The sequence below is a fragment of the Poecilia formosa genome, unplaced genomic scaffold (assembly GCF_000485575.1).
Source record: "Poecilia formosa unplaced genomic scaffold, Poecilia_formosa-5.1.2 Scaffold215, whole genome shotgun sequence".
Lineage (NCBI taxonomy): Eukaryota > Metazoa > Chordata > Actinopteri > Cyprinodontiformes > Poeciliidae > Poecilia > Poecilia formosa.
The window spans coordinates 152029-176208 of NW_006800154.1; the positions used below are offsets into that span (position 1 = coordinate 152029).

General features: G+C 40.3%; 2 protein-coding genes across 2 annotated transcripts; both read right to left on the bottom strand.

Moving 5' to 3' along the window:
• Nucleotides 1-2206: 2206 nt before the first annotated feature.
• Nucleotides 2207-11082, bottom strand: fndc7a (fibronectin type III domain containing 7a). Its single transcript, XM_007567920.2, has 14 exons — nt 10936-11082; nt 10447-10465; nt 10070-10327; nt 8474-8734; nt 7784-8041; nt 7117-7368; nt 6641-6895; nt 6277-6534; nt 5652-5909; nt 5261-5515; nt 4854-5117; nt 4066-4095; nt 3660-3696; nt 2207-2912 (listed from the first exon to the last, which is right to left on the bottom strand). The coding sequence occupies exons 1-13, from the start codon at nt 10984-10986 to the stop codon at nt 3665-3667; spliced, it is 2451 nt and encodes an 816-aa protein (XP_007567982.1). The 5' UTR covers nt 10987-11082; the 3' UTR covers nt 2207-2912; nt 3660-3664.
• Nucleotides 11083-14395: 3313 nt separating this feature from the next.
• Nucleotides 14396-24139, bottom strand: aknad1 (AKNA domain containing 1). Its single transcript, XM_007567986.2, has 22 exons — nt 23706-24139; nt 22154-22363; nt 20602-21668; nt 20416-20490; nt 20241-20331; nt 19206-19357; nt 19074-19133; nt 18806-18939; nt 18529-18715; nt 17723-17904; nt 17227-17328; nt 16933-17077; nt 16667-16761; nt 16405-16574; nt 16226-16328; nt 15966-16139; nt 15718-15818; nt 15514-15615; nt 15343-15396; nt 15063-15159; nt 14736-14895; nt 14396-14645 (listed from the first exon to the last, which is right to left on the bottom strand). Exons 2-22 carry the CDS (start codon nt 22350-22352, stop codon nt 14475-14477), a joined length of 3621 nt encoding a protein of 1206 aa, XP_007568048.1. The 5' UTR covers nt 22353-22363; nt 23706-24139; the 3' UTR covers nt 14396-14474.
• Between the last annotated feature and the right edge of the window lie 41 nt (nt 24140-24180).

Here is a 24180-nt window from a genome sequence, read left to right on the forward strand (position 1 = left end):
GATGACCTAAAACGAAACAAACATATTGTAATAAAAACCAGCAAACACGTGGCTTCAGGGGTTTCCTCTTCACAACAGACTCTCATTTTTACTTTCACTGTATTCTGTTTTAAATGTTATATAAAAACAATTTGATATTTGTTGCGTGTCTCTGACCTTAGCTGACAACAGGTCCACGCCTCTGCCCATCAGCTGATAGCTGCATGCTTGTAGGGATCCAAATTTTCTAGCTGTAATAAATCCAGGCTGTCTTTTGTCTGCATCAAATTTGAAACCAAACATTATTCAATATGTTTGGTAAATTCAGACAATTTATTGTTTCCAGTTGGCCACAAGTATCTCTTACTGGACACCCAACAGTACGAGCTCACCGATAGACACATTTACACAGAGAAAAGCATTTAGAGCGAAGTAAATAAATCCACAAACTGTAGCTTGGAAGATGATCGTACAAGAAATCCAAAAAGTCAAATTTTGTTTCGGTAGGAGTCATAGATCTTTCATAAAATAAGATTAGATTTCTACTTAAGATTGCACAGTGGCGCGGTTGGTAGAGCTGTTGCCTTGCAGCAAGAAGGTTCTGGGTTCAATTCCGGCCCTGGTCTTTCCGCATGGAGTTTGCATGTTCTCCCTGCGCGTGCGTGGGTTTTCTCCGGGTACTCCGGTTTCCCAGTCCAAAAAAAAACATGATTGTCAGGTTATTTGGCCTCTTCAAATTGTCCCCTAGGTGTGAGTGTGTGTCTCTGTGTTGCCCTGCGACAGACTGGCGACCTGTCCAGGGTGAACCCCCCCTCTCACCCGGAACGATAGCTGGAGATGGGCACCAGCAACCCTCCCGACCCCATTAAGGGACAAGGGTGTAAAGAAAATGAATGGATAGATTGTTAAAAGCCATGTCATGATGGCAGAAATAATTCTGTTAAAAGACCAAAATTTTGATTCCTTGCGGTACAATTTAACAAGGAAAAGCTGCAGAACTATTATGGCATGTTGGCCATGCTAAATATTAAAATTAATATTAAATATTCAATTAACATCGACAGCCGCCTCATTTTCTCTTGGAAGTGTAAGATGGTTTTATACAGCGCATGCATTTCCGGTGAGCCGCGCGTCAGAACATTGAACTAGCGCGTTACACGCGTCATGGACAAACGTTAGCAATTGCTAAAGTTTAAAACCTCAACAGAGTCCTTGCCTTCAGGAATTAATAATTTATCAGTAGCCTAGCCGAGGGTCCAGACTCTCTGTGTTTGAAGCGTATCGTAGAACAAGGGCTGGTTTTACCAAGCTAACATCTCACCAACTATGGCGCCTCCTGAACCAAATATGTGTGAACATTCACGTGACTTTGACGCGCATACGGCATGCAAACAACATTTAAAATATATCATGTTTACATATCAGTAAAAAAAAAAATCACCCTTACTTGTCCTAAGAGCCATTAAATATTCATCTCTGACCTACATTTGCAGTGTTCCTTGGTCTTCATGACGCTGTTTGTCCTCTGAGGCCTTCAACTGGATTTATACTGAGATTTCACTACATACAGGTGAACTGAACTAATTATGTAAACTGTGAAGACAGGTTACTCTGGATTTCATATTAAAAATATTCAAGAGCGAAATGCAGGCAGCACTTTTCACATTTTCATTGGTTGAGTATTCTGAAAAAGGAAAAACATTTTAAAAACAGTGCATCATGCTCTTCCCATGGTTGCAATAAAATACCTTGTGTTCCTGCAGCATGTTCTTGATGTTTGGGACAGAACATTTTGTCTTGTGTGTAGTCCAAGAATTATATGTTATTGGTCAGGACATGCTGACAAATACTACACAGGATGGGACCAATGCCACCTTCCCAGGAGTTTTTCCACAGGAGTCTAATAAAATATTAAAATGTCCTGGCCAAAAATAACTTTTCAATACTTTCTGTTGAAATTACTCAAAAGTTTTTGACTCATTTGATTGAACAGGTGTAAAAACGATGCAGAGAAAGCAATGATGCTAAGTATGAGGAAATAAAAAAGTGGAGTTTGTCAGTGATACAACCTTAACAGCCATTTACGTTGTCAATTCCCAAATTTGCTGATTGAAAGAAACCTGCAATTTTTGGGGTTCAAAATCAATTGCTGAAAACATAATCCAATATAAATCCTGATGCAGCAAAAATCTTCTGAAACCCAAACAAAGAGATTCATAGACTTCAGTTTTTGGATGCAAAAAGTTGACTTTATTGTTTTCATCTGTCAAACGAGCACAAACACATTCAGTGAAAGCAAAGTTAACACCGAGTCTGTCTCCAGGAATTTGATCAGATGTATCATCCACACGACTGTGCACGCATGACTCCGAGCGGATGGGATCGATGTCATCTGTCCCAGTTTCGCATCCAGGGCCACCAACCAACCAGGAGTAACGTCATACTGCAACCGTGTGGAGGCCTTCTACTTGGAGAGGTCCTAGCTTATCGTTTTATTTGTGTTTTAGTCATTACATACATGATGAATTCAATCAAACTCATAGAATAATAATAATAAAAAGAATGAGTTGGGACAGTCTTATTCTTTCCAGTTTGGGATTTTTTTTTTTACGTCACAGAATTACAAGTCTCCAATGTATAAGGGTTAAATACGTGACCATTTCTTCTAAATCACAAAAATAAAAAATAAAAAATTTGGATTTTGAAAAAACAATTTCACAGTTGATGTTTCCCCCAAAGCTCCCAGACATTTTGTGTTGTATGGCTTTGGTATTATTGTACTTCTATTTAATTATTCCTATATGGATTTTTATCTTATAAACAGTTTCTCTGAGATTTTAAACAAGCTGTAATATTCTTCATGAATCTTTTCAATCCCCACTAGTGTAAACAAAGCTTTTTGTCCGCATTGTAATGATGGTAGACGATCCTCCCTGTGGGAGAGAGAGAGACAGAACAGACGACTTGGTAAAATGATAATTATGTGCATCCAACATCAGAGGCTCACATACATTCATGATGGACTTGAATCCTAAATTAATGTGCGGCTTTTATTGACTAATTCAAAATTTTATTTCTTCCAGGATGGAGTCATTATAAAAGAAAAATACAAGCAGAAATAATGAACAGGTTTGAATCTTTTAAGATTTTTTTCTAAACCACACAGTCACGTTTATACCAACTGGTTCAAGCAAATTGGACCTCCTTTTTTTTATTCTTTTTGGGAAATCCCTTCCTAATGCTTTCCATCCTTCTTTAAACCCGTTTGGATGTGTGTTTGGGATCATTTTCCAGTTTTAACTGTCAATGTTTTAACTATCTGTTGATTTGAAGTGAATCAGCAATCACTAAGTATGCAAAAAGGTGTCAATGTCCTGTTCCAACATGTCCCCCCTCAATAACTATTAACATGTTTCAAGAATAGTAATCAAACAATCCCAGAGGTAAAAACCGGCCCGTGTTGCTTCTCTTTCTGCTCCTCGCTACTGTTTTCTTGTTCTTGTAAAGCCGGTTTATGGCTTCTTGTGATACTTCAGTTGGATATCATGTGTCCCAAGGATCCAGTGAAAACGGCATCCAGGCATTTATTTTTAATATTTATCATCTCAAGTTGCTGTAATCTATGTGGTTTTGTCAGGGAGGTGGTGTGTAAGCACCATGGAGTCGAGCAATAAACTTACCACCGCTACTTTACGCTTCGTCTTCTTCGCGAGATAACTGGAGAAACACAGAGATGACAGTTCAGCATAGTGTTAGTGTTTTAAAAGCTCAGGTTGTTGTCAGGATATCGTTACAATCTAATATGTAAATGCTTCATGTTTTTAATGAATGTGGGGCTAAAATTAAGGAACCATTTTGTTCAGTTTGGGGTGAATGCTGAAATTAAAATATACGACAAGAGATCTTTTATAACGATGCGTATTTACGTCTACTTCAGATTTCAATATTTATGCTGGACTCTAGCAGAGCTAATGGTTTAGCATCATGTTTACTTCCCAGTGAAAGTAACATTTTCACTGAAAGGTTGAAAAGAAAGCAAATATTTGATTTGATTCTAAATCAATCATTCTGACAAATTATACTCACCCATTCCAGCATTACTTCCTGGACAGGGAACTGAGAAAATAGTAAAACAAAACAAAACAAAAAAAAACAAACATTTGTAGTCAGCGTCTTGAATTATTCAAATTGCTCAACACACAGTCCCAACCAGAAGTTTACATACACTCATCGTGTGAATGAAAGTCATTTTACTTTTATGGTTTTGTGATTGGAGGTACAAGTTCAAATTAATTATGGATTTCTCAAATTCAGACAGGGTCAAAATAGAATGTAAAAGTATATACAGATACTAATATTTGGTCTCTTCACAATTTCTAGAGAAACCACAGACTTTTTGTTCATGGACTGAATCGACAAAGCGGATTTCTCGTCATGCTGATCGTTCAAAGCATGTAGCATTTGAGTCCAGGTTTCACGTGAACATGCTGCATGAGGAAGCTGGAACTGAGTCAACAACCTTCAGATTGCAAGGCATCTACTCTCCCCATAGACTTGGAACCAATCATGTCCAAGTCTCAACAAACCGACCCAGACAGTCACCCTAAGATAAAACGAAACTAGGATGTTCAAGAACAACCCAGGAACCGACAGGCTCCAGACCTTCTTATACTGAATATGTTGTTTCCCTAAAAAAAAACTCCCTAATAAATTTAAACTTGTGCATTCAGTTCTTATTTTTGAATTTGCTTTTAGAATAATCAATCCACCCTGAGAAAAAAAAACAACACCACTTCAGTGCTTCTTTATGATTAAAGCAGCATTCATCCCGTGATGAGGTCATGTAAGCTTTTCACAGGCTGCAGATGACCCACCTGAGTAGGTCCTGGGCAGGCAGAAGGTCACTTTTTCCCCGGACTTCCCCACTGGTGCTACGACTACCGTGTAGACGTCCCCGCAGGTTCCCTCCTGGATGTCACAGTACATGCTGCCTGCAGCAGCAAAGCAGGTGTAGTTGGCCCCGGTCCCGTACAGCTCTACTGTGTGGTTATAAGCCTGGGGGCTCGAAGAACGCCAGTACACCCTGAGCGAGTTGTTGGTGCGGCGATACAGCTTGACGCCTGTTGGACAGCACGCACCTAAAAGAAAGGAAACAAGTGTCTTGTCATTGTTTGTGCTGACTGATTATTAGTTATTTTGTCTGTCATGTCTCGGCACTGGGTAAATATCAGAAATGTGTGTGTGTGTGTGTGTGTGTGTGTGTGTGTATATTTGATCTCACTGGATGAGAATCCTCGATATTGGCACTGGGACTTGTGTCCTGTGCTGCTGATGGCGTCCAGTTGGACGCTGTAGTTGGTGCCACAGGTGATGCAGCCCATCAGGCAGTGAGTGTCCAGAGTGTGACATTTGGCTTCCCCACGTGGGGACATCAGGGTGGCTAAGTAGGAGCTGGCGCCGGTCCCAGGCGACCAGGTCAGGTTGGTCATGGCCTGGGTGACCTGGGTGACGTTTACAGTTGATGGGCAGCAAGGACCTCAGGCAGAAAAACAGACATCAAGTATTTATGCTTGATGATGGGATATTTCTCGCATTCTGGATCTGGATTTGTAAGGCAAGTAGATGACCTAACCACTTTTAAGAGAACATAAATCTTGTAGCCACTGTTGTACCTGTTTCCAGAGTTTTGCTGTATCCAGGCAGACTTTTTCCGACTGCTGTGGAGGCCACAGCTGTGACTTCATAGATTGTGCCGCAGGGCAGCTGCGTGAGCTCACAGGAGTTATTTCTCGACTGGCAGGTGTGTCTGTCGTAGCGTCCAGTAGCACTGATGGTGTAGTTTGTGTTGGGGGAGTTTGGGGTGGATATCAGGACTTTGTATGTGGAGTTGGTGGTCTGTGTCATATTCAGGATCTCTGGAGCGCAGGGAGCTGCAGCAAGGCAGGCAGGAGAAAACAGAGGCTTTGGAAGAATACATTTGATTCCTGTAAGTTTATTGTTTAACTTCATGTTAAGGACTCCATATTAAATAATTCACTGGCTTTCCTGTTATGTATGTGCAGAGTATGCAGGATCATCCAAAAAGAGTTCAAACCACTTTATTGAGATCTTATCTAAGCAAAGAGAATCTAAAAAGTGTGAGGTACATTTGCATTAGGCCCTCTTGAGTCACTGTTCTGTAAAACCTCTGTTCACACCAAGAAACTTTCTTGGGGTGGAAACGCTTCAGCAATCCACTGTAATGTACCTCTCCTCGTTTGACTGCATCTAATAGTTTTTATTGTGACCCGTCTGTACCTGTCTCTTGTCTGTGCGGTGTGCAAGTGTGGTTGCACCCTCGTAGCTCACTGCAGGGGGTCACAGTCACAGAGTAGAGGGAGTTGCATGTCAGGTCTGAGAGCGCACACACTGGCGACGTGTCGTTGCAGTGCAGGACGCTGTTGGTCTGAGCTGCTGTGGTCTCGTACAACTCGGCCCCCTTGACTGGGGACCACATGACCTCGAGTGTCTCTGTGGACACCAGGTTCACGGTTACGTCCTGTGGACAACAAGGAACTGGGCCGGAGGAGACGGGGAGAAAAGAAGAAACGCAGAGAAACAACAGCTAATGTATGTGCACATATGGTGGAGCCTGGTTTGCTAAAGTAAACGACATTCTCACTGGTTGTGTAGTTGCGGACATCTGCGAAGAGGCTGGTGCCGGCCTGGTTGTAGGGAAACACGCTGGTGAGGTACGTGTAGCCACACATGCAGAAGAACTGGCAGGTGGTCTTTGTGGTGTTGCAGGACTTCTCTGTCCCATCGTCCCTCTTTATGAAAGCCACGTAGTACTCCACCAGGGGCACCTCCTCCCACACCACCGAGCAGTTCCCGGCAGTGGGCTCCTCCACCCAGATGTTCTCTGGGGGACACGGGTCTGTCAGCGGCACAGAACAACAACTTAGCATTAAAGCTAAGCTAATGCTAAGTTAGCTTCAATGCTAACTTAGCATTACCTTTGGTTATAGAAAGCTAATACTAAGCTTCTATAACCAAGAAGCCTTGGTTATAGGAAGAATAACAAAAATTCAATGAAGCCCTTTTTTTTATTTTTATTTTTATTTTGTACAAGAACATGGACGTTTGTGATGGACTCACACGTAATGTAGCCAACTGACTGTGAAGGGCTGCTGGGTCCAGCATTGTTGTAGGCTGTAACGGTGACAGAGTGGTTCTGACCACACTCCTGAGGTGAGATGAAGCAGTAACTGTCACTCGTGTTACAGCTCTGGCCATTTGAGGCCAGGACCAAGTAGCTGTTAGCCCCCTGCACCGTCATCCAGTAAACAGCGATTCCAAGAGATCGACCCGGAGTCAGCAGGACTTGGGTTACATCTGGGCTATCAGGACCTGGAGAAAAACAAGTAAACAGAAGGTTGTCGGAGTTTTTACATCCAGGTTGTAGAGATTATGTTATGGGTCTGCAACCTCTGCAATCCAAAGAGCTGTCCACCTAATTAAAACTTGCTTAGAACGCATGTTTTGATCTATTGGATTATTGCTTTATGATTTAAACTTTTCCAGAATCATGTCTCATGTTTGCTATGTTTTCTGATGTTTTGTTGCTCATTAAAACACACCTCTGAAGCACAGCGCGCTCCATTTTATTCAGGAGTGTCACAGTAAAGGAGGCCCAATACAAATGGGTGCTATTGAGTAAATCCTTTTTCAAGTTGCTCTGTCACATAAAATTAGAATAAATGTGTTGGAGCTTGTGATTGGGACCAAACAAAACGTGGGGTGGGTGGGAAAAAATGCAGCTTACGAGTGATCTGGCAGACAGTGAGGTCATCACCGATCCGACCCTCAGCGTCCCAAGCCATGCCCTTGATGCAGTAGGAAATTCCTGGATCGAGGTTGTCAAACGTCACCCAGGTGTCAGTGGTGTTAACTATGAGACGGGTGCTGGAGCCTTCTCGGATCATAATCAGTGTGTAGCGGATCGCGTGCTCCACCGGGTGCCAGGTCACAAGGATGGAGTCATTGCTGGGGGAGGATGTGTTCATCTTGGGGGCAACGACAACTACCAATCAGACAAGGAGGGAATAAAGAGCAGAACATTAAAGAAAATAGATTTAAGCTCAAATTTCCTTACTTTATCTCTATTTGCCTTTTTGTTGCGAAGTGTAAAGAATTTCATTTGTGATCACATTGCATTCATTTACTATTCATAAAAGGATGCGGCCTATTTCCCATGGTGTCTTTTTACAAGGAATGAAAATAGTGCAGTACAAAAGAGTGGATAAAGTTTCCACCATCTTTTACCACAACAAGCAAAAAAATCAGTGACAATGGGCAGTGAAATAACAAACCCTTATTGACAGGAAAATGATAGAACAAGTTATTGTTTGGGTGGAACAACAGAAGGGCTGCATTTCATGTACGCTGATCATACCATCTTGCATAAACTCATAACATGTTACACATGAGAAACTACAGAGGTATTTAATCCTACCCGTCCTGGCTTCGATGGGGTATGAAGGCTGGCTCCTTCCTCCGGAGTTGACAGACATGACGCTCAGAGTGTAGTCGGTGTAGGGCTGGAGCCCCACCACCGTGCCCGGGGACTGTGCCGCTGGGGTCTCAAAGAAGAAATCCCCTGTCTTTGACTCTGCCCTCAGGATGTAGCTAGTTGCCCCGGAAACTTGTGCAAACTCAACAGTGATGCTGTCGCTGTTTTTGGAGTAGGCCTGGTCAATGGTCGGGACGTCGGGAGCTGAAGATTAAATGACAAGAGCGAAACTGAAAAATACTGAAACACACCAAACACCAAACGTGTATAACAATGAATACTTCTTTTTTATTTCCAACATTTTTCATTTTGGTTGCTTCATTCACTTCGCAGAATGTGAAAAAAGGAAATCTGTGATGAACTGCACATCTAAATATTTCTTTCATGAAATTTCAATCTTGTACTTTTAAGAACATCTTGCCATCAAGAAGATCTAAACTAAGCAGAAAAAAGTAACAATGCTTCTTGGCATTCAATTTTATGTTGTTTGAAAGTTGATTTCCTTATAAATAATGCCAAGTTCGTCAGGAGAATGTATTTGTGGGTTCAGTACCTAGTTGAGTTGAGTATGTGAAATCCACTCTGCTAATGCCAGACAGCTAATTTTGTATTGGGCTTGATGGTGAATGTTTGTTAAATTACCAATATGCCTTGTTTTTTAAGTTTATTCATTTTATTAGCAGGTGCCTTTGAAGCATGAGGAAAACCTGTACACAGCCATATCTCCTCACACGCTGCTGTGGGATGGCAGCTGATTCCTAAACCATAATTTGTCAATCTGGTTGTGTTGTTTTTCTAAGCTGAGCCCACAAAGGGCTCAATAGAGTTGAGGTCAGGACCTGAGGTCAGAGGCAGGCTATTCTATCCTCTTCTCCTCCAAATTCTGGAGGTAGTTTCTAAAACACTCTGTTCTGTCTGGACAAGCATTGATGTCTTGTGGGATAGAGTTTAGTCTCCAAAGGTGGACACATTCGACCACCTGGTTTTAGAATCTGAATTGGATATCTCTCTCCGTATTGATATTTATTCCAATAAAGACCTGCCTTGTTTTTCCATTGAGGAAGACGCTGCTTTAGACAACAATACTGCCTCTACCAAAAACTATTTACCATTGGCAAAGTATCAGGCAGAGGATTTGACCCATGTAATCAAACCACACATTTATTTTCTTTACAGATGTGGCACCATTAAATGAAACATTATTACAAGGAAGAGATCATGGATGGAACAAGAGTCTTATTTCTCCTTGTTTTAATGTAAGATTTATGTCAGAAATATTTCAAAGACCTTATGACAAAAAAAGTCATGATGTTTTTCCAGACGTCCTATGGGAATGAATTATTTCCTCAAAAAATAAAAGGAAACATTTTTGAGAAATAGACGTGATCATAAACTAGACATTTAAAGCATAACTAAATATTTTCAAAGCCTGTTGCTGCACACAAAACATGTTGGATTTCCTAAAATTTAAGGCTTTTGCAGTTCCTTTGCGCCCGAATCTTCCTCACTCTCCCGTCTCACTGTTTGTTTTCCACTGACCTGTTGTCTCCACTGTCTCTGCGCTGCTGAGGACATTGAGCGCATTGTCCATGGCCTCCAGCTGCATGGTGTACACTGTGTTCGGCGACAGCGAGTTCACCGAGCCCATCACCGTGTTGCCGCTGAACTGGGCGAAGACCGGCCGCTCGGGAGAGTTCTTGGGGGTCGCTGTGATCTTGTAGGAGCTGGCACCGGAGTGGCCGCTCCACTGCACCGTCATGCTCTTTGATGTCACCGTAAATACTGACAGAGTGATGTCTGAGAGAGAGGTTGAGAGAAAGGAGACATTTACTTATGTTACTGACATGTGCAGATTTGAGTTTTCCAAACATCCCTCACGTACATTCTCCTGCCAAATGAATATGGAGGTAACTCACCGTTTTGAGCGGTGCATACCTAGAAAGGACAAAATAGGCGGCTTAATGAGTGAAACAAAGATCTTGATATCTTGATGATTAATGGCAGGGCGTAATTCCAGGAGCAGCAAGCTGTTGGTATTCCACATTATATCCTGGAGCCAATTATGCCCTGGATCATATTCTGGGAGCATGAGAGGCAGCAGGCTGCACATTACCTTCACTCAACACAGATTTCAGGCCTTCTCAGTGCAGGTATTTCTTTCAGGCCGGAATGAATTTGCCTATTGAGCTAAGGATGGGCCTGCTGCATGCACTTGTTGAAAGCATGGGCATTCAAAAGATCCTGTGTTCATGTGTACTTCAAAAATCCATCTCCTTCACAGTTAATAATCTAAATATTCCTACAAACAAATGTAAACAGTGCTTTTCAAAGATAATGGGGTGAGTAGTCCTTGTTCTAGTTTTGCTGAAGGTCCAATGGTAGCACCAATAAAAGTCAGCACTTACCCCTGTAAAGGCCAATAAAAGAAAAAGTTTGATCCTGTGCAGGCGCACCATTCTGTGTTTTCCTGCCTGAAGCAGAGATGCGTGATGCTGTTTCTCAGAGTGACTTCAGGGCAGTGACTCAGGCTTAAATTCAACGTTATTTTTCTTTCTTCCTCCCTCTCGGATGAGACGACAGGTGCTTTATTGTTTCAGCAAATACCAAAAAGCCCAAAGGCTGTAACTCCACCCCTCAGGCGGGGTGTTAAAGTGACCTATCGGAGAAAGAGATGGGGGTTCACCTTCGTTAGATGAGGATGTTGATAATGACGCGTATATTACAAGTTATTCAAGAGTTTTGTACCTGTTTTTTTTTTTCTTTTTAGAAAACCACTTCTGGCAACCGGATCCTGCATATTAGCTGTGAATCTTTTGTTTCCCCCAAAGAAATATTTAGGTCCACTGAAGGAAGAGATAAGCTTAGACAAGGGATGACCCATATGTGCTGCTTATGTGTCTGGAAAGAAACTGAAATGATCTTCTTGGCAACATTTTGAAACCTCCGGTTCGCTCACTTGGTTCCTGGTTCTGAGAAATTAAAGGTTTTTCTTTAGGTTGTTGGTCTGTTACTTTTATTTTACCAATAAATCTAAACATTTTAGTCCAAAAGCAGATGGAAATTTAAACACATTGAGGTTCTGTACAGCGTGTCTACTTCATAGTAAAAAAAACATTAATAGGAAAAGAAAATGTTATAGACCTCTAAATCCTCTGGGCCTTTGTCCAGAAATATTCCCATAAGAGGATGAGTGTCTGTAATGAAGGTGTATTCAGTGAACTGGGTGGGGGAGTCCCAATAGACTGGCTCTGAAAAACACACTGAGCAAAAAAAATATTGCAAGTAGAAGGCTCATCAAATTGCTTCATCAAAACTGATTCTACTGGGAAAAAGTATTGTCTATAAAATTTAACAGCGAAGCAGAGGCAAGATCTGTTATTTATTGAGGTTATCAGAGGTTGAATTGTTGGTATGTTTTGGATCGGCTTCCTACTGTATAACTTCAGCGTGTTTATGAACTGAAACATTACTGACATTCTTGTTCAGTATTTTGTGTTAAAGACCCAATTTTATGGTTCCATTAAATACAAGTCATTCAGACTTGGGAGCAGCAAGGCAACCCAGACTATCACTGTGACTATGTTTGAATGTTGGTGTGATGTTCTTTTTCCAGAATGCCATGTCACTTTTAAACCAGACATTATGAGACACACACTAAAATGTTTTGGGGTAAAGTGAGACAGCCTTTTGTGATCAGTTTTATGTTTTTGGCTATCTAGAATGGTCATTGGGAAAGAAAAAGACGGGTTCACTCTAGATTTTGATGATTTAGCAAATCATCAAATCATTATAATTTATGTTTTCAGGTAAAGTGTAAGCAATTAAATCTTAACTTGAGTTACTTTTTTATGTTTATCAAGGTTATCTTTGATGATATTAAATTGGGTTTGGACAAACATTGGTGTTGTTGCTTAGCATATAAGTTGTTACTATTAGCACAGCAGATGGTGGTGTTAGCTATTTTTAGCTAGAATTGTATAAGATTAAGTTTAGGTTGTAGTAGGCCTATAGTCAATCATGTTAATGTTAGCTCACGTGCTAATGTTAGCTAACAGTGTGTGCTAAACTGCAGGCTTAAAATAATGGCTGATATGCAGTAGAGAAAACATTTTAGCAGTGATTCACAAAATGGAGGTTGTGCCCTGACTGTGGTTTTGAGTATTTGAAATGATCTTCTTAAAAAGTTCTTTTAGAAAGAGTTTTGAAAGCCTGCAATAATTGTTGCAGGAAATAAAAGTATTATAATCAAACTGATTTGAAAAATTATTTTTTTCTGATACTTTTTATGTTAACAGTAAGGTCTTGTTTACCTCACCCTTTTAGGATGTTTCATCAATGATACATAATCTTTTTTGTTATACCTATATATTTTTTGGCCCGGATTATGTATTTTATCTGCACATATATAAACAAATGTGCTGCAAAGCTCCACCCTGCAAACAGCCCGGGTTGGTTCCTTCAGTCTTTCGTGTTGAAGGGCCTTTATGTCTAATCAGACCTCTCTAACGTAAGTGAACAGAAATCCAAAGCAGTATCATTTGTTGCTATTTTTACTAATTTCTTGAAGTGCCTTCAGGTTAATGAGCATGGAGAACATCACCTGCTCCTGGGAAGGTTTGAGCAGATAGTTTAGGAGTGCTGTTTCCTGTTTATTTTCTTTTCTGATGTCTTTTTGTAGAACAGAGAAACTCAACACGGTAGTTGACTGCAAGAAGCCCGGCACCAGCAGGCTCCGGCTGTGGAAAAAAAACAAAAAACGCAGGACCAACAATGAATTACTCAACTGAAACTTAGAAAGACGACACTGAGTCAGGTTTATCTAGAGCCCAGCAGGGATGGGCATTAGTGGCATCAGATGTGAGGCTTTACTAACAGGATAGGAGCTGATATGCAGTCAAGGTAAAGGCAGACGGTTTTTTCCTGAAACACAATATCAGCAAAATGACCCAGATTTAATCCGATTTAATTGTATCTTCTGCCTGTGGCTGAAGATACTGATATTATGCAAACAGGAGACATATAGCAATTATAAGGTTTTATGCAACTCCACTGTATGGACAATCGAGCGACGTCACATTATAAAGTTTATTCTAAGATTGTAAGAAATTGTTATGAGTTGAAATATCAGGACAAATTTACAAACTGCAGAACATAAAGGTTAATAAATACATCTCTCTACATCTCTCTGAGTAATAAATACGAACCACACGTTACATAAAAACTCACATTGGTTTTACATATAAACAAACTGATGTCCGAAAAGAAGAAATCAATTTCCCCCAGAAATGTGTAAAATCAAATATTTCAGACTTTTTTAAAGAAGAAAGCAATAAACTGAAGCATTTTTACAAAAACCCATCGAAACAGTTTTTTTTAGATGCATGTTACATGAGTCTGTTGTATTAAGGCCCAAACATACCACAATCTATAACATAGTTTATTAAATAAATATTCATACATATGAAAGTTTAAATAAAACTGTGATAAAAATATTTAAGAAATTAAAAATTAACACTTACACAAATCTCTATTAAAGCAAAGTTGAAAACTTAAATGAATAAACTAGTAAATTAAACTGAAACTCACCAAGTCAAAAATGATATAATTAGTTGTTTGATTGGTTAACCTGCACAGAAGTTTAACTAATCTATAAGTTGACCACATGCTGTCTGCAACACAGGAGGGCTATTGAAAAAGTTTATAAATATAGAAATCTGTTTTTAACATGCTGTAAATTTAAATTTGTACTTAATATTTGTGTTTGTTTTGAAAATAAATAACTAAAATAATTTTAAAGAATGTATTTTTGTATTTAACATTTCATATTCTTAGTTTTATTTATACTATCAAATATATGAATATTTATTTAATGTCTCATTTATTTACTGAATTGTGGCACTTAAGAATCCCCATACAATGTATTAAGGAAGATCAGTGATGACATTTAGGGAGTGTGGTGTTTTCTGCCCCCTAGTGGTTGCGTGTTGTAAAGTTTCTTGTGCAGCTGTGCCTTGGCTAAGTCGGCAGACAGTTTCCTGGCCATACGATCTGTGGTCCGTTTCATGATGCGAGCAACTTCAATGGCCTGGTCCAGAGTCCTGTTCATGTCTTCCTCCTGAACACAGAACATCTTACGTTACTCAAAACTATGGAAAATGGATAATAAATAAATGTTGACATCAGCATTAAAGCTTGAGCCTTTGACCTTTCTGCCCCTGCGTCTGCTGGTCGCCCTGGGAGGAACAGAGACTGGAGACAGCGTCTGCTGAAAATACACAATGCTGGGCAGAAGTGCAGTGTCTGACTGAGTGGAGTGTTTTCTGTGACAGGATGTGGACAGCAGCTGCGGCTCTCTCACTTTATAGCTGCATGATAAGGCAGAAATTAGAGATTAAATTAAATACATTTAATTTGGTTCTGTCAATAAATGAAAATGGTCCCACTCCTCCTTAACACAATCATATATGAATCGGATGATAGCAAGTGTTTCGTGGCAATTGCTATTTGAAGGTTTGAGGTGAGACACGTATACCTGGCTGGCAGGCTGCAGGAGGAGCCATAGTTGACCTGAAGGAGGGGCTTCTGGAGAGAGGGAGACCACCTCTCCTTGGAGGTAAAACTCTTGATGGCTGCCCATCACAGAAACAAAAGATTTATCACAAAGTGCTAATAAATAATTGAGCTGTACTGTACATGTATATTGAACAACTTACAGTGTTATGTTTCAGACTGTCAGGCATACTGTTAAATTCTTCTTGATTATGGATAAATTAAATAGATAAAACTGAAATTATTTCACTTCAAATATTCACCTTGTGGCCTTTGCTTCATACGGCGCTCATTCTGTGCTCTTAAACAGGAGATTCCTGCAGTATGGAAACATGATCTTAAGTTTAATCTCTTTAGACATAAAGCTGTAAAATGTAAAAAAAAAACAAAACAAAAAAAAACCAAATGTCAGCATGCACTCTGCAGTGATCAACCTCTTGTTGTGTGCTGGAGTTTATCAGATGTGGAACAAACTCCTCCCACAGGTGAATCAGGGAATTGCGACATTATCTCAGAGCAGCTTCCACCACCGCTGTCTGTGCTCATAAACCAAAGCAAATATAAATTAAGTTTGATTGATTAATTGATTAAAATCATCTTTAAAAAAAAGGACAAAACGTAAAGTTCTGGCAGACCACCTTTGCTCTTGCTTCGTTCCATGTCTGAGGAAATCCAGTCGTCTATTCTCTCCAGACTGGACGTGAGGTTACCCCTCCCTCTGCTGCTCGACTTCCCTAAACTAGACAAACAAAGATCTAATCAGAGGAACATAACAGGACTTTACAGGAAATACACAGAATATTTTATCCACGGGAAGTCACAGAAACACATTCCAACAACTCCTATTCTTCTATTTATTTACTGAAAGGGAGGATTTGGGACTCACTTTTTTGACGCTGGTGTGTGAGTTTGGATGTTAGATTTGCGATCTGAATCTTCGTGTCTGTATTTTGAAGTGAGGTAGTCCATCCTCTGTGCTAAGTGGGGCAGCTGCACCAACCCCTGCTCCAGGTCCTTCTTTAACTTCGACACCTCTGTCTGCAAGGCCAGGATGGCCTCGCTGGACGCACACAGGAACAGAATAAAAGACGGCAGAATATATCTTTCTGTATGTCTACCACCAAGATTAGCTCCATGCACACTGACCTGTTGCAAGAACAGGAGCTCAGAGGGGCGTGTTTGTCTACAGCGTCCATGGAGGCCCTGAAAGTCGGGTCAGGTATGTGGGCAGGACGTATGTGGTCAGTCCCTGTGTTTGTGGAGAAATAAATGTTGCAGGACTGATCGGAACAAATGGTGAAACAAGTGAGGGAGGCTTAACTTACGCTCCTTGGTGGTGCTCTTCACCCACAACTCCACTGCAGCTGCTGCTTCACAGTGCACCGTTTGGATGGATGAGTTGGTAGCCACGGCGACTGTGTGGATCGTCGTCTCCAGGTCGGAGCAGGAAGCTTCACTGTCTGAGTTGTTTAGGTTGTCACACTTGGAGTGAATGCTGGAAGAGAAAGGAGTAGATTTCAGGTTCCTCTGCGATCTGCGGACAGAAGCTGCAGAGCAACCGACAAACCTGGGAACGGTTTTCCTGACCTTCCTGTCAGGACGTTTGGTTGAAATGCTTCAGTGGCTGACTGATTCAGATAGGAGCTTCCAAATCCACTGTCTGTCTCTGGACTAGATATCCGCTGCAACTCAAACAACAAACGCATTATTAGCATGAGTGTCTTATATTTTGGGGGTTTTAACAATTTGGATTAGATTTGAACAATTAATGGTTCCAGCTGTACCAGAACCAACAACAGATCAGGAAAAATACTGATTATCCAAAAGAGACTCAATGTTTAAATGTGACTGACCTGTGACAGACAGGAGGTGTTGACCGGGGGCTGTGAGACGCTGCGGCGGTCCGAGTCTCTGGGAGGATGAGAAGAACAGGAGCGCGCCACTGCCAGACTCACACAATCACCCAGATCACATTCACTGCTCGTATTCAAGTCAGAGCTGCAACAAAATGAGACTCAAGACTGTAGTGTGAGTCAGTAAAAAGCATCATGTCGATTGTAGCAAATCAGATCCAGCTCTGAGAAATGGTAACATGCTCGTTTTTCTACAGGAATCAACTCAAACTGGCCACTCTTAGCAGTAAATACCTGTGAGGTGTCCACAGTGGCAGAGATACCCGAGTTAAAATTGTTGCCTGCTCATCTTCTGGTGTCTGACAGTGCAGTCCGTTTACCGAGCCCAGCAGGCCGCTGAAACAGGACGGAGAAAACAACCTGAACACACACCGGTCCAAACAGTCTGTTCCGTCTGCACAGAGGAACCTGAAACCAGCACTGAACCTGAAACACTATCTGCCTGAAGGAAGGCCGAGAACGTGCCTTTTATATGAGCACTATCACACAATAAATAAGGCAACACTCAGAGCATCAATAGATGGAAACAAAATCTTTTTTTTTAACTCAAACTGTTTCAGACTGTATTATTCCAATTACTTTTTAGACATACAGTTTTGCTTCAAACCCAGAATATTTACTATAAACAAAATAAGTATTAAAAAGAAAAAGAGAACATTTGGGAAGTCAAATTTAAATGTAAAAAAATACATCAGTATAATAATCAGAGAAAAAGATGAATTGTTCATACTGGGAAATGCTGATGGGCTGCTTGGCGGTTTCCTTTAAAGGGTCAGCGGTCCTGATCTCCCAGCTTTGGATAAATCCACCATCGACACGGCCCTCTGTGGAGTCTTCAACTTCTCTTTGGTTATTTTGGTCTTTCTTCGCATCCTCTTTGCAACTCTCAGTGAAAAAGCCTGCAATTCCCCCCTGAAAAACAAAACCCAGTTATATTGTATTTGCAAGCAAAATAAAAAAATATATATATTTCCACCTCTTTAAAATGAGCCAGAAGATGGCAGTGTTTCTGTTTTGGCTTACTTTATTTGTTATTTTTTGATGACAGTTTAGGATAGAAAACTTTACATCAGCTTCTTTCTGACAACAGGACAATGTTCTGAACAGCATGCAACTAAATATTTTATTTCAATAATGTGATGAAATTCTTTAAAGACTACCATTCAACCCAAACAAAGCTAAAAATTATTTTTACATGTATGCTGTAAAGTCGGATGAATTGAAACCATTATGTAATGAATTGTTGGTTTCTATTGTGTTGCAAATAACCTGCCTTTTATCAACACATAATCAGATTGTAACTGAGGCGGAAAGAAGTTATACTGACTACCTGATCAGCATCTGGCCTTTTTAGTTATCACATTAAAGTAATATGTTTTTAGCAAGAGAAAAAAACCCGCTTTGATCAAATCAAGGTCTCAATCTCTTCTTTTAAAGGACTGGTATCAGAGTTTGGTACTAAGATTAACTTGAGCCACCATACAAACTGAAGTAACATGTCTAAACATCTTGAAGGAGAACGTGTGCGTTTGCTACCTCATGCAGGGAAGGTGCAGGTGGAGGCGAACTTGTGTGAAAGAAAAGTGAACCGGGCTTCTCATGCAGCGACGTGGGAGTGGAGGACGAGTGGGGTGGAGAAATCTGTTCATACGCGTTTCTGTCAATGATCTCCTTTATGTCCTCTAGGTGCATCCCTATCCTGAATATGTCTCCCTCTACGAGTCTGCACACAGGACAACGCATGCACAGAAAATGTAACGCAAGTACAGAAAATCTGAGATTCGATCGGTAGCAACAATAAGATCTACTGAACCTGTCGGGGTCAAAGGTGCCAGTGTTTCTGGACAGACCCATGTAGTTCTGCATCTCCAGAGCTCTGTGCTCGTCCTTCTTACTGATGTATTTCCTTTCGAGCTCATCCTGCGCCTCCATCATGCTCCTCAGCATCTGACAAAAGACAACTTTTGCATTCACAAAATATATATATATATATATACATACATACATACATATATATATTTTTTTAAAAGATAAAATATAGCTAAATAAAATTTGTTTCTGAGGATTCAAACATCCCTTACCATTTGTTGCTCAGGTGTGCTTACAGCCATATTAGTAACATTACATTTGAATTCTTCAACCTGAAAACATGAGGCTTGTTAAGCGGTTCCAGAACAGAACAGTGCGAGGAACCGCATTCAAACTTGCAGTACCTTCTGCATGAACTGGATGATGATCTCTCTCAGCTCAGCAGTTAATCTCTCACCATCACTAAGATTATCCTGATGCTGGTTTGATAAAACTCTGGTTGCTTCTCTAACTATTGGGTGCTGAGTCGATTCACTCTCTTTCTCAACAAGGTTTTCTGTGAAAACACCAACACAGAATTGATACAAGAAAGGTAATATATAACACTTGCAGTGGCAAAATGTATTCGTATCTTTAGACATTTTGTGCTTTCACAAAGCATGCACAAAGCATTTGTGCATGCTTTGTGCATGTGAAAGCATGCACAAATGCATGCTTTCACATGCATTTGTGAAAGCATTCAGAAATGCTTTCACAAAATGCATTTGTGAAATCACACAAAATCCTAATCTTTATTAGGATTTTGTGTGATGGAAACACCTAACATAAAATTAGGATTACAACCTGATGTACAAATGATTAAAATACAAAAACTACAAACACCAAGCCTTGAACATCTAATGCATCACTGTTTAATCTTTGTATTTTAGGCAACACAGCAAACATGTGAAATAAGTGGTTATGGTCAGATGAAACTAAAACTAAAGTTTTGGACCTACAAACAAAATGCTTTGTGGCAAAAAACAAACAACAGAAAAACTAACAGTATATCACCATGAAAACACCATTCTCATTGTGGTGGTGGCAGAAGGCTGTTCTAGAAAGACTGTTTTATTCTTAAGCATGTCTGATAATCCCCAGGTCGTTTTGGTCACTTCGAGGTGCCTAATGTCGTTAATCTACTGTACAGACTTTACAGAAATGAACTTTAAATACTTTTCCTAGTTAAAAATGAAAATTTTACATTGCAGTTCACATTTAGGAAGATTAAGTTTCGCCAAATTTCCGCATAGAGACTTTTCACACTGATTAATTCGTTTTCCTTTATTTGAACAAAGACAAATGCTTTAATACTGTGATATGAACTCAAGACTCCAATCATTAGCTTAACGTCCAGCCCTGAACATCCACAGTTTCAGGTGTCAGACACAGAAACGTACCTGACAGCGGAAGGGGAGAAGCCAAGTATTTGGGATGAATCTCTACACCAAACTTTAGCTGCTTCTTAGCTTCATCTGAGGGTGGATGAATCTGTAAAGCATAACCAATAATTAGTAGCACGACTAGCACAGATTATTTAAAAATCAGTGTTGTGCCAAACTGGTTTTAGCTTACATTTGGTTTTGGTGCCGTTACTTCTATAAGGTTCACTGAATCTACATATCTGGTCAGTAATTTGTCATGTTCAGTCTAAAAACTCAAACATAGTTAGTTAGACAGGCAGCCAACAAGCACAACAGTGTTACTCTAAGAGGAAATATGAAGCTTTGAGGAATGGATGCATAATGAGATGAATGCTACCGTCAGGCGATGCGCCATTGATGGTGGTGTCTGGTTTTTACTGTCTTCGAAGATGTAGGGCATCTCTGATGGTGGGATGGAGTCCTCCAGGACTCTGCTGATCACCTCTAACATACCGGGAGAAGACTGGGCTCTGTGGATGGTGTTGGGGTTTGGGGGAACTGGTCTCACAGGTAAACTTGGAGTTTTAGGGATTTTTACTTTCGGGGCCACCTTGGAGAAATCTGGGAGAGGGTAATGAACTTGTCCCTGGCCGTACTTCACCTCACAGAAGGATCTAGTGCGAATGAGAGGGACTCTCTGATTCCGATCGTCCTCTCTTGTCTTGTTTTGCTCGGTTTCATTTGCAGAGTCGTCCCCTCTGTTCTGGTTTACACTTCCCAAGCTGGACACATTTTCCTCAGTTGCAGCTGAAGCAAAATCATCAGTTTTCTTTTCAGTTTTTTCTTCCAAATTTTCATTCTTTGATCCTTTGTGACTCATTTCTAGAGTGTTTTCAGTTTTACAGCAGTAACTTCCTGGTGTGCTGGTTGTGGCAGCCACGCTAAACACTGAGTCGTCCACGCTTTCCAGCAGAGACACCTCCGGCAACGTCTCTGCCTCAATCAGCCTTTCCGGTCCGAGCAACTCCCCCTGAGAGAAGTGTCGCAGCAACACATGGGTAATGTCTGTAGGGAGAGCAACCTCAATTTGATTGGTAGCGTTAAGAGACTCCGCAGGTTTAGTGTTGGTATTCTTATCTTTCTCAAGCAGTCCAGGAGGATCTGGGCTTCCATGAGCAGTTTCTCCTCCGTCAGAGTTTCCAGAAGAACTAGATGTTTGGTTTAAGTACGAGCTTCTGAGATCCTCATCATAAGGCAGATCTTCATGATCCTCATCACTGGTGTCTTGTCCTGGATCTTCAATCCCCGGTTTGGAGGGCGGCTCATCGCGAGTGGTGTTGGGTCTTTGGGCTGACAGATGCAAAGTAATGCTTTTATTTTTGTTTTCGACAGCATTTACACTATTACTGGCGTGAAAACTGCTCTCTGAGGAGGACTCTTCTAATGCTGAAAGCTCTGCACTTCCTGAAAATAAAAAAAAGAACACAGTAGTGGCATTAAAATCTAAATAAAGACTAATGACCAAAACATTAAACATTACAGTAAGAAAAAGTACACATTATTCATAATCCATTTAAACTTTGCACAAATATCAATACCACCTGAATTTGTTACAACTACAAACTTTTATATATTTTATCGGGGTCTTCTGTGATGGAGCCTAAATCAAAGTAAAAATCTGTGGCAGGTCTTGGGGAAAAAAATGCAATAGACATAACAGACTGGCTACAAGAAAATAAAACTGAGGCACATTCCAACAGATGTGTGAAATAATAATGAAATACCTGAAAATCTGTGGTTGTAATGTGAGAAAATATGGAGCTGCATGTTTGTCAAAACTACATGCAGCCAAATTCATGGATGAAATGGTTGCTATAACAGTTCATTCATTTCAGCTGTTTTGTATGTCTTAGCAAAGTAGAGACTGGGAAAACAAATAGTTGACTTACCACTGAGGTGAATGCTTGCTTCGGAGGCAGCTGATTCTGCTTGGGACACGTGTAAAGCTAAAGAGCTCTCTAGATCGCTCAGGTGAATACTTTCATCCTCACTGAGCTCAACTAAGATGCTCTGCTGAATGTACCTCTCCCACAGCACAGTGGGTTTGCCCTCCTCCTGAACGTCCTCATCGTCAGAGTGCCCCTCCATCGGGCTTGTTTCTGCAATGAAAAGAAATGTGACTCAGCTTCTTCTCACCTGTTTTTTTTTAAGGAAAGAAAAGATGGACATGCAACACCTGTTCATCCCTTAGCAACACAAGCTGTGAACTGACAACATTGGATCAAAATGTCTTAAGGGTGTCAATTATTCAGGAGACAACATGATGTAGCTTTGTGTGGCTTGAGTGTCCAAAGTTATGAGAAAACCGCCAACTGAGATACAGCACCAATCACCTGGTCAAGTTTGTGGGAGAAAAAGATTATTTGGGTCTCATTTTCCAAAACAAGAAACAAAACAAAACAAAAAAAACATATTTACAGAAAGGAAGGGAGTTCATTAGCCAGCTGGTTGTGAGTATATATATGTGAGGTCCTGTCTTTGATGCATAACACCAACAAACTAAACAGCAGCTGCATTTATACATTGTATTGGAGCTTCACTGTACACAACAGGAAGAGTGTACATCGCATACTTTAGTGAATGCAGCTAGGCTAATCCTTTATTTTCTCTTTACTTCCACCTCCTCTTATCAGCCCATATAAAAACTGAAACAGCGTCTTCCTGTCCCCCCTCCCTATAGGCTTCTGGATGTACATACATGTGCTGGTTCCAACATCTTCATACACTAGGGTGTATTATTATTTTATTCTTGTTATTTAAATGCACCAAATCTAACAAATCCCAATATTTTCTGTTAATAAATGCACTAATCCTATAGCATGCACCTTAATTCCTATTTTTTAAGTTTAGCAAAAATAAGGTAGAGGTTTGGCACATATGCTTTCTTCAGTTTCTTATTTTTATGTAAGAACCTGGAGTTCATTTTTTCTATTTTATGTAAAAATCTGAATTGACTGAATTGACTAAAAAAAATATATTTTTTTATGATTTTGTTGAGGAAATTCCTTATTTGTTGTATGTTTGTTTTGATTTCTACTGAGTATATTGAGAATAAACATCATCCAGTGTTACATATCAAAAATATTGTTTAACTGATTTAACATCCTTATGACCAATAACCTTTAAAAATGTTGACACATCAAGTGCTGCTTCATCTGCATATAAAAAAATGACTAAACTTCATTGATATCCTCTGGACAAGAAAAACTTCATTTTGTATTTCACATTAAAATGAGAAATAAAAAAGTAAAATGAGAACTATATCCGCCAGTATAGTTCAGTATTATTTAAATAACATTAAAAACAGAGAGAATTCAGAAAAGCAAAATGTTAAACTTGCATGCTTATTAAAAAGGAGCACAAACATACACATATAGGTGCTAAACTAGCCTCTGTCCGACATTTTCCATCTGTTTTCTTTTGGTGGTGCTGGTAACTCACTGTGGTCATGGGCTGCTCCTTCTCCAGTGTGGCTTTAGCTGTGGTTGAGTAACACTTGCTCCTACTCTTAAAACCTGCTGCAGTGTTCCCTCCCTTCTTCCTTGTCATATAACTTCTTGGATAGGTTGAGTTTCTGTGGTATCATTAATTATGTAGCTCACACGGCAACGCTGACCGTCTGGGCCATGAGGAACAGAAGCTGGGTCTGGTTGCTATTGGTAACGCTAGTGAAACTTCGTCTAACATTCTGCTGACTATTAAGTTGTGAGTTTTAGCAAGTTGGGGGTGTTTTGAACCGTTAACATTGTTACATTATCCACACAAATATCTTCGTTACCGTGAACTTATCGTTATAAACAAGACAGTATTTGTCAAAAAAAAAAAACTGAAGTACAAGGCGTGTCAAAACTGACACTTAGCTGAAATATTGCCGCACGTCACATCTTTTCTATTCAAATCTATTGGTCCAATGACT